The sequence below is a fragment of the Silurus aristotelis genome, assembly GCF_946808225.1.
Source record: "Silurus aristotelis genome assembly, chromosome: 15".
Lineage (NCBI taxonomy): Eukaryota > Metazoa > Chordata > Actinopteri > Siluriformes > Siluridae > Silurus > Silurus aristotelis.
The window spans coordinates 18158191-18168331 of NC_139588.1; the positions used below are offsets into that span (position 1 = coordinate 18158191).

The window sequence follows — 10141 nt, forward strand, 5'->3', positions numbered from 1 at the left end:
TTGCAGTAGTCGAGTCTTGAAATTACAAGAGACTGAACAAGTACCTGGGCAGCCTGTATGGACAGAAATGGTCGAATCCTTCAGGTGTTGTACAGAAAAAAAAACGACAGGAACGAGCCACATTAGCGACATGTGGGAAGACGGTTCATTGTTACCCCAAGGTTACGAGCAGTGGCTGAAGGGGAGAGCAGAGAGTCATGAAGAGTTATTTAGAGATCTTGACCTGGAGATAAATCACCTGGGATGACCAGCAGTTCTGTTTTGCTGGGGTTGAGTTTTAGTTGATGAGCACTCATCCATGAAGATATGTCTGTCAAACTTACTGAGATCCAAGCGGAAGCTGTGGTATCTGATGGAGGGAAAGAAAAGATTAGTTGATTGTCATCTGTATAGCAGTGGTAAGAAAACCCATGTGAGGATATGACTTCACCAATGGAGTGGGTATAGATGGAGAAAAGAAGGGGACCAAGTGCCGAGCCTTGTGGGGTTTTATTTACCTAAAAAATAGAAAAACCTGCACTTTCTTTAACTCCTCCTTCGCGAGTTATGGGAAAAAGATGCCTTCTTCGGTGTCATGTGAGTGAAAGTGTCGTACAGTGGTAATCATAGTATATCGGAGCAATATTCTTTATTTTTGCCACTTTGGGGAAATAGATGTAAATAGATTTGAGCAAATAAAAAAAATCTCTGAACATAAAATAAGAGAAAGAAAGAAGACTAGTGGCTAGTAAAAATATTTTATCACAGATAAAATTGTCACAGATAGATAGGTTCTCTAAACACATTCCGATGTTGTTTGTTCAGTGTCTATAGGATTTTTACGATGTGAGTATGTAAGGTACACAGGAAGACTTTATCTGCTCACACATCTCCGGTTATTATGTCTTCTTACCCAATCAGGAATAGTTTTAGTTTAGTTTTTTTCCAGTGTGTGTGTATATATCCACTTGTCTGATATCTGCATTAAACTGAAGAAGAACATTTGCACCATTCTGTGTGCTGTGTGATTCTTCTCTATTTAGAAAAGGCACCAGGAGATCTCATGGAAAACCTCTCCAAGAATTAAGTTTTGTTTGGGCATGATAAAAATCTAACTGGGACAAATGCATGTTCTATTCAATTATATGCAACACACTAGGTAAAAGTTAAAAACACACAAGAATTAGACAGTGAATGATTGGAAGATAGTCTAAATTTGATATTTTTTTAAAACATATTTTGATGAGAGATTTATCTCACCCCCACAGTGAAACATAAAGGTAAAAGTATATACATACACACACACACACACACACACACACACACACACACACACACACACACACACACATCAACATTATCACAGCAGTGTGGATGTGGATTTATGAGTGAAAAGGACAGGTCAGTTCCAAATGGCGCTTGCTCGCTCGCTCGCTCTCTCTCTCTCTCTCTCTCTCTCTCTCTCTCTCTCTCATTTCTACACCTAAGATGAATATGAAGGTAGAAATATGACTAATTAAATATTGTGAAATATTAATGTCCTATTCAACAGTGATAGGTGTCCCAATACTTTAACCTAACGCAAAATAAGTACACGGTTAGAATTCACGCAGGTGGTTTTAAAAGCAAATGATTACATTCCTGAGTTTATTCTGCCATTTATAGGAAACTGTATTCGTTTTCTTTAAATTGATCTTTTGGCGTTACGACCAGGAAAACATTTGACCCAACTTTGTTTTTAGTGCCATCTACAGGAAATTCGACGGTACTGTCCGCGTGCACGCGAAGGGGTGTTGATTTGAGACCAGGGTCTGAATTAAGCACAACACCTGTATTTAAGGACAGCCAAAAGTTTAGCTCAGGGCCAGATTATTTTACCGGCTCCTTAGCGCCTTAGATAACTCTTGCCACCCTGCCTGCTCCTGCCCCTGCCCCTGCCCCTGCTCCCGCTCTGCTCTGTCTTCCTATTTACCTGGTTTGAACTCTGGGCGGTTTTTGTTTCTGCTCTGCCCTCATAGTTCTGTTTGCCGGCTTTTGTTATTTTTTAGTTTTTGGTTTTGTCTCCCTAAGCTTATTAATAGACGGTTTAAAACTTTTAATTTAAAAGAGAAGGGGAGAGAGAACTGTATAATCAGTAAAGTGTTGAAGAATTTTATTAGATGTTTCTTCAAAACTAAAAAGACATCCAGAAGTAAATATTCCACCATGGGAAGTCAAGAAAAGTCTCAATGACCGTTTTAGTTTTTAGTTTCACTTTCACTCTCACTGCTGCTGTCACTGTCGTCCCGATCATCAGGCACACTCTCTATAGTCTCCTGTGTTTCTCTGGTTTCCTCCTGCTCGTCTCTTAGCTGTGTGGGTTCAGTAGGTTCATCCTCTTCTGCCTCTTGTTTCTCCTGTTCCTGGTCCTGCTGTTGCTGCTTCTTCCACATTTTGGCCATGGACAGCAGCTTGAGGTTTGGTTGATTGGCAGCGTCCTCCGGGAAGATGTAGTCGTAATATTCTTCCCATCCAGCATCCGTCTGGAGAACAAATTAATACACAGTCAGAGATCAGATCAAAGTTCACATGTGCCTTCAAGGGCTACATATAAATGAAATGGTCAACATGCACTATTTTGGATAAATTTTTTTTATCCAATCTAAAAAGCTTTTACTGTTACAAAATGAACCGTTTATTCACTGTGATATTAAAATCTGTGATGTTAAAACTCCATAATCTGGACTATGAGATGATACACCACAAACTGTGTTTCCTCCTACTCACCCCGTCCTCTGCCGTAAGCTTCCTCCTCTTCTTCACCTGCTTGGGCATGAGCTTCTTCACTCTGTCCTTGTCGGCCGAGGTGCCGAACTCCTGCTCAAAATTCATCCAGGCTTCAAGCAGCATGAGTCTCTCCTCCTTTTCCTCACACGTTCGCAGGCCTCGGTTTGCTTCCTCATATACCTGCCTGCACCGCTGCAGTCGCTCCTCACCTTCCATTGACAGCTCAAACTGTGCGTAACTTTTCCATACCTGTACAAGACAGACAAAAACAGATGGTCTTAACCTGCACGCTAACGAGAAGATCGCTTGCTATTTTGTGGAGCTTTGCATGACATGAACTTGGACTGAAATGGTTCGTATCATTACGTCAGAACTGATTTGATCTCTGCATAATTCTATAAATGCTCAATTAATTTAATATAAAAATAAGCTCTCTGTAGTGCAGGTATTTTGTGTTCTAATTAGGAAAGGATTCACAGAATTCACACTTCACCAATCGTAATAAACTCAGAGTTCAAACAGCACAGAGGCAAAAAATATTTTCCGAAAAATTTTTAAATGATGTGGATGAAGCTCTGTGTCATAATGGAGATAAACAATGGTGCTCCTGGGATGTGTTTAGAGCTCTTATGTTAGAAGAATTATCCTACCTTGACATGCTGTGTGCGCTGTAAGAGCCTCTTATAAAGACCACGCGTGTTCTCATACTCCTCCTGCTCGATTTCAAAATCAATATAAGACTTCCAGAGCACCTGCAGAAGTTCCATAGAAACAATAGGTTAGAAACACAGGAACATGTAGGTGAAATTTAAAGCAGTGTTTAAAAGAGCGAGCAACATGTGGGCGATACCTCTGGCATGTCGAGACGAGGCTGACTGATGGCCAGCTCATATATGGCCCGCGCCCTTTCTACGTCTCCAAGGATTGTCTCGAGCTCTGCAAACTTGATCCAGGTGGTGCAGTTCTCTGGGCCATACTCCAGGTACTTCTCATAAAGCTTCCTGCAGCGGTCAAACTCTCTGAGCTGCAGCTCCAGCTCGATGTAGCCCTTAAACAGCTTGTTTTTTGGACATTTCCCAATGCCTGTGCCCTGTGATTACAAAGTGTGCAAGGAATCAGAGTGCAGTTTTAATAAGCTGAACCCTTTAATACAAAAGGATGGTGACATTTACCAGGCCTCGTCTGGCGTTCTGCAGGTTCTTCTGGCGAATTTCAAACTTGCCGTACAACAGCCAGATTTTGGCGAAGGTGAACTATAAACAAGTTTAAAACAACACAAATCAATACGTCTATAAACAACAAATAAACGGCAATACTTTGATTATGTTAATACCATCTGATTTACAACAAATTTATACAATAACACAAAAATGGACATTTAAAAACAGAAATTTCCATAAAAGGATAGAAACTGTGATTTGCTAATAAATAAAAAACTGATTGAAGGGGCACATATTGTGTGGTATAATATTATTTATAGTCTTCATAAAAACAGTAATTTATTCAGCACTGTGTGATGTACCTTTTTGTGAGGAATGAGATCCAGACATGCCTGATACACCTGCCTTGTTCTTTCAGGGTCCTGTCAGAAAACAAAACCAGCATGACATGAAAACTTCTAGTGCACATTTTACATTCAAATTCTATTAAACCTCATTGTAGTTCAGTGCCAGGTATCAGGTCTCACCTTGACTTCCAGCTCCTCATAGAGAGCGTAATTGATCCACAAGTAAATGTAGCGCCTCCAGTGTCTCTTTTCAGTAATAGGGGGAACGTTGGCGATGGCTCGTTCGTACACATCTCGGACCGTGTCCGCATCGGCGTCGCTCTCTAACAGACGCAGGTAATCAAACCAGGCGTCATAATTGTGTGGATTTGCCTGAAATAAAGACAAAGACAAAAGACTTTGCTAATTTGCTAATTCATTTTAAAAAATATACAATACTGTAGTTATATATAAGTAGGTGTGTAATGTGTGTTTCAGAAAATTTCTAAACCAGGGATGTAACCACTTCAAATAATATTAATTTCTACATAACCATAATTTACACGTAACCAAATGTGCAATGTGTTTGATAAACTCCCTTATCATTTGTTTAAAGATTTAATAGAATATCGTGTGATCTCTTACCTTAACCTCCTCCTCGTACTGAAATCTCCTTTTGCTGACGATGACGTCCTCGATTCCTCTCCGGTCTCCAAACTTCTTCTCAAACACTGTGTAGTTCTTGAAAAGCTCCTGGGCCTGCTGTTTGGGGATTTGGTCCAGCGCGTACTTATAGATCACCCGTACACGCTCGAACTGAAAACACACAAGCATACACTCTCGTCATGATGGAACATGGATTATCATAGTGAAAGGCATTTTGATATCTTACCGATTTCAACTACAAATGCCAAGATAAATACAAGACTTCACTGTATTATGTTTGTTATGACTTTGTGCGTTGAGGAGATTTGAGCAGGAAATTACCTCTTTTTGTTTCTCCTCGAATTTAGCAAAAGCAACGTACAGGTTTTCATCGACCTGCTCCTCACCAAAGAATTCGATGGCTCTCTCATACACTTTTCTCGCATGAGCAATATAACCATGTTTGTCCTCAAAGCGAGCGTATTTGATCCAGTTCTTCACTTCAGGGTGGACTGTCACAAGTGCAGAGGAGTTGAGGACCATAACTAGATATAAGTTCAATACCAAAAGTAGTAACATATAACACAGTATTATACGGTTTATTAAGAACCACAAAACTGTTGATGGGATGAATATGGCGTGCAATACTTTGCCACAAATTTTGTTATGCACAAAATGATTTACTTCATAAATTTCCTTTGTTTTACTGGACCTAATGCCACCAGTTCAATGCAAATTTTGTAAAAACCAAGAACAATAATTCGGTCACACTTTCATGAGTAATATTTAACAGTAAACTTGGTTAATTTTTTCCTTGCATTTTATATGATCACCTCCTGCTTGGTATCACTGACCTGAATTTTTTTATTTTACGCTCTAAGTACTGATCAGCCGACTGTTAATTTCTCTCCTTGAACAGTGATGCAACTCCTAGTTCTTACATCCCAGGATCTAGAATCATGTATAAAGCTCTAGAGATCCTGAAGGTCTCTGTAGTGTCTACTTTAAAAGGAAGGAGGAAAAAAAAATAAAAAATTTTCCACATCCCAAACACGAGCACTCTGGTAAGGATATATTTTTCATAAATGTAGCGGGCTTTCTCCACCTCCTTATAGCGCAGCTCAAAGTTAATGTACGAGTGCCAGGCCTGCTCCTCTGGCATCCACTCCATCCAGCGCTCAAACACCAGCCTGCAGCCTGCTACGTTCCCCAGCATCTCCTCCATGTAAGTGTATTTGTACCTGTGAACATGTCCAGACCAACATCAGGGCAGTACCATCAAACAGAAAGGATCCAATAATGAAACTATAGGAAATGAAGTGTAACGATTACCAGAACTGGTTGACTCGGGGCAGGATGGTTATGGCTCTGTCCCAAATGTTTCGAGTGTGATTGACCTGACGGTTCTTCATTTCCATCTCGGCATATTTCAGCCACAGCGTGACATTCCGATGATCCACGTCTAACGCTCGCTCGTAGATAGACCGAGCTCTTTAACCAAAACATCAAACAAAGAATTTTGAACCATAATTCATTCAACTCAGCATTATTAATAATAGATATCCAAAAGTGTCATACCTCTGTACTTCCTTCAGACTCTCCTCCCATTGTGCGTACTTGATCCAGTTGCTGATGACAGTCCGGTTCTTCCTGATATTGTCTTCAAATCCCTGTAGATCAGATCATTGGTGGTGAAACAGGAGGATGATGAAGTAAACCAGGAACCCCATAAAGTAAAGACCCAGGCTTTTGTCATCTTACCTTGCGTTTTCGTAATTTGTAATCATTTAACTCCTCCTCATCAGTGATCTTCTGTTTCGGTGGAGGGGGAAGGAGCTCAAGTTCACGTTCCTTGGCTTCACGTAGCAGCTGCTCAGCTGTGATCTGCACCTCAGCCGGAGCTTTATTCTTCACCTGGTACAGGAAGACATGGCAGTGTTCTTGTTAACTAACACAGCTATCAATACAACTTTTCTTTCTAATAATTACATAAAAATTAATGTGTGAAAAGAATCATGTCAGGATCAGCTGATCTTAAAATTTCAGTGTCTCCAAAACCCTTTTGAAAGTCAACATTTCTACATTATTTACCTGCTTTTCTTTTTGAAGAGGGATAGCTCAGTGTTTAAGAGACAGTTCAGTGGTTGTTGGACTTTTGATCAGAATGTTGTGAGTTCCCACAACACTAAGCTGCCACTGCTGGGCTCTTAAACAAGGCCCTAAATGCTTAACTACTCAGATGTTCTAATAAGATAATTGTCACTCTGGATAAGGGTGTCTGCTAAATGGCACAAAAATGTCCAAAAGCTGGTTTCTTCATTCTCAAAAGTAAATAAAAAAATAAATGTACTGTTTCTGCCCAACTTTTTTGTTAACAGCAAGAGTGCTCCAAAAGTATTGAAGGTGTGATCGGGCCTTTGCTTGATCAGAGATGCCGCCGAGCCAAAGTTGGTCCACAGTGATTATTAATTTGGCCCACTGTTATATACACAAAAGTGAGATTCTGAAATTATGTTTTTAAAGGACAATGGCATAGAAACAAAACCTGAATAATTTTTTTTTTTTAGAATAGTCAAATGTGCAGTTTGTATAGCAGTACAGTTTTACTGTCCTCTAAAAATAACAACATACAGCCATTATTGTCAAAATAACATCAAAAGTGAGTACACCCTAAGTGAATATGTCACGACTGTTTTAAAGGGGCAATTTTTTGTGAGCACTATTGTTATGTAGCATTGCCTTAACCCTCCTGGGCATGAAATTCACCAGAGCTGCCGTTGCTGGGATCCTCTTTCACTCCATAATGACATCACGAAACTGCTGGATGTTAGACACATGGTGCTTCTATAATCTGCTTGAGGATCCCCAACAGGTGCTCAATAGGGCTCAGGTCTAAAAAGATTCTTGGCCACTAAATGACAGTTGGAATCCATGTTGCCCTCAATGAACAGCAGCTCCCCAGCACCAGGAGCACTCATGCAGCCCCAGACCATGATGCTACCACCACCATGCTAGACTATAGGCAAGGCACAAAATTGATATTCCTCATCAGGGAGTCACCATACATGCTGGACACCATCTGAGCCAAACACGTTTATCTTCGTCTCATCAGAGCACAGGACATGGTTCCAGTAATTCATGCTCTTGGACAGGTTGTCTTCAAAAACAAACTTTTTGCAGGCTTTCTTGTGAGCCAGCTTCAGAAGCGCCTTCCTTCTGGGATGACGTGCATGCAAACCAAATTTTTTTGCAGTGTGCGGCGTACGGTCTGAGCACTGACAGTGGACCTTCCGCTTCTGCAACCTTTAAATCAATGCTGGCATCTGTTTTATTAAAGCCAGCTTCTGCACCTGATGCACAGAACAAGGACTCAACTTCTATGATCACGGCTCTTGTGAGGCCTGTTCCAAGTGGACCCCGTCTTGGAAAACCTCTGAATGACTCTGGATGTAACTCAATGTTAGGGTTTCACTGATGATCTTATAGCCAATGCAATATTTGTGAATAGCAACAATTCTAATTCTCAAATCCTCAGAGGTCTTTGCCATGAGGTGCCATGTTGAACACCCCGTGGTCAGTGTGAGAGAATCGTACACAAAGCATGAAATTTTAACTACTCTTATACAAGATACACAAATTTGTATGGTCCTGTCAAGCAGACAAAAACATGACGAATGAGACATATGACTTTGCATGGTTAAATACAGCTGTTATCACTTAGGGTGTACTCACATTTGTTGTCAGCTATTTTGATAATGGCTATATGACGAGTTATTTTTAGAGGACAGTAAATCTGTACAAGCTGCACATTGACTACAATATATCCAAGGTTTCTTTCTATGCTATTGTCCTTTGAAAACATAATAAAGTGGCTGCTGAAATGTGAGGGGTGTACTCACTTTTGTAAACTAAGGTATGAAGAAAGTAAAAAAAAAACCAACAAAAAAGAATTAGTTTAAGAAGATTACAGACATGTTTTATGTATTGATTTACTTTGAGATATTATTAAATAACTAATATAATAATTGGTATAATGCAAAATGTATTTTTAACCGCAATCAAGTTTGATTTTTCATACAAATATGTTTGGGCCCCTCTGATGTAGAACTATTTGGGTATTAACTCCCCCCTCTGGCACTTTAATGTACATTTATATCTTTTGTAAACCCTATAATCAATCAACCAACCAACAAACAAACAAACAAGCTAATAGAATGTAGCTTGGGTAAAGCATTCCTGTCGGGGCACGATTGGAAATGTATAAATAATAAGACCGGGTTTAACTTATATAATTACACACAATTTAAACAAAAATTAAAACATGGTTCAACAGTACTTTTGAGTGTATTATTATTATTATTGTAATTGTAATTCTAAATAAAACAGCTAGCCTGCCTAGCCCACCTAGCTAGCTACACACGTTCAGTTCCCATGCACGCGCCAGTCCATCTTACCTTCGCCACTTTCGGTATTCTCTGTTTCCCCGCCGCGGTGGACGCCATGATTCCCGAATATAATCTTCCAACCAGAAATTCGTAGAAAACGGTCAATTTAACAAAAGAAATACACACAAAATACGCTTCTTTTTTTTTTAATCGAAGCTAATTTTTCCGCCACAACTTTTCTCTCTGTTCTTTACTTCCGCCTTCGCTATGATTGGCTTCTCAAAAAACACTGTCCAATAGAAATCGCTCTGCATGCAGGCTTAGCCAACCACGGGAGGAAATGGAAGAACACGTGACCAAAAAGATATGAATCCGGGTGGGAAAAACCGAAAAAAAAAAAAAAAAAACAGAAAAAAAAAACAATAGACTAACGTCGAACCATACGCATGCGCGGTAACCTTTCGCGTCACAACGTTATGACGTTTAATAATAATCATGGTATTTTTTTATATCTTTATCGAAAGACACAAACGTGTACATTCAATGAAATATCGTAAATCTAATAAAAAAAATAAAAATAAAAACAACAAGAAATAATAAAAATGTATTTTAGAAATTTTGGGAATCCTTTCTGACCATTTAAATTTGTGAATATAGAACTCACCTAATGATATTAACAAATTTTGCATAAAAATGTGACATACGTATTTGTTTTATGTAAGTAAAAAATAATATATTTTTCCCTCAACATAGTAAATAAACATTCAACATCAACCAAAAAAAAAATCTAACACACATACTTTAGAAAAAAGATGTATAATGTAATGTATAACATTCCACACAAAACACAGAATTCAGGGAGATCAGTTTTATATCTCTT

At 39.3% G+C, this 10141-nt stretch overlaps 1 protein-coding gene across 1 annotated transcript; it reads right to left on the bottom strand.

Annotated features, from left to right (window-relative positions):
- Nucleotides 1–2109: 2109 nt before the first annotated feature.
- LOC310737807 (crooked neck-like protein 1) lies at nt 2110–9544 on the bottom strand. The gene is made up of 14 exons (XM_083562497.1): nt 9331–9544; nt 6638–6790; nt 6455–6546; nt 6209–6367; nt 5951–6117; nt 5219–5397; nt 4877–5047; nt 4433–4624; nt 4268–4327; nt 3918–3998; nt 3596–3835; nt 3396–3497; nt 2746–2994; nt 2110–2501 (listed from the first exon to the last, which is right to left on the bottom strand). The coding sequence occupies exons 1-14, from the start codon at nt 9376–9378 to the stop codon at nt 2217–2219; spliced, it is 2178 nt and encodes a 725-aa protein (XP_083418623.1). The 5' UTR covers nt 9379–9544; the 3' UTR covers nt 2110–2216.
- Between the last annotated feature and the right edge of the window lie 597 nt (nt 9545–10141).

What these genes read in the sequence shown, in the direction of transcription:
- LOC310737807 (XM_083562497.1), bottom strand. Translation starts at nt 9,378, where the DNA reads ATGGCGTCCACCGCGGCGGGGAAACAGAGAATACCGAAAGTGGCGAAG. An exon ending in CCGCTACATTTATGAAAAAT is followed by an intron (nt 5,398 to 5,950) that starts ATATCCTTACCA and finishes ACTCCTCTGCAC; the next exon opens with TTGTGACAGTCCACCCTGAA. An exon ending in CTCGTCTCGACATGCCAGAG is followed by an intron (nt 3,498 to 3,595) that starts GTATCGCCCACA and finishes GAACTTCTGCAG; the next exon opens with GTGCTCTGGAAGTCTTATAT.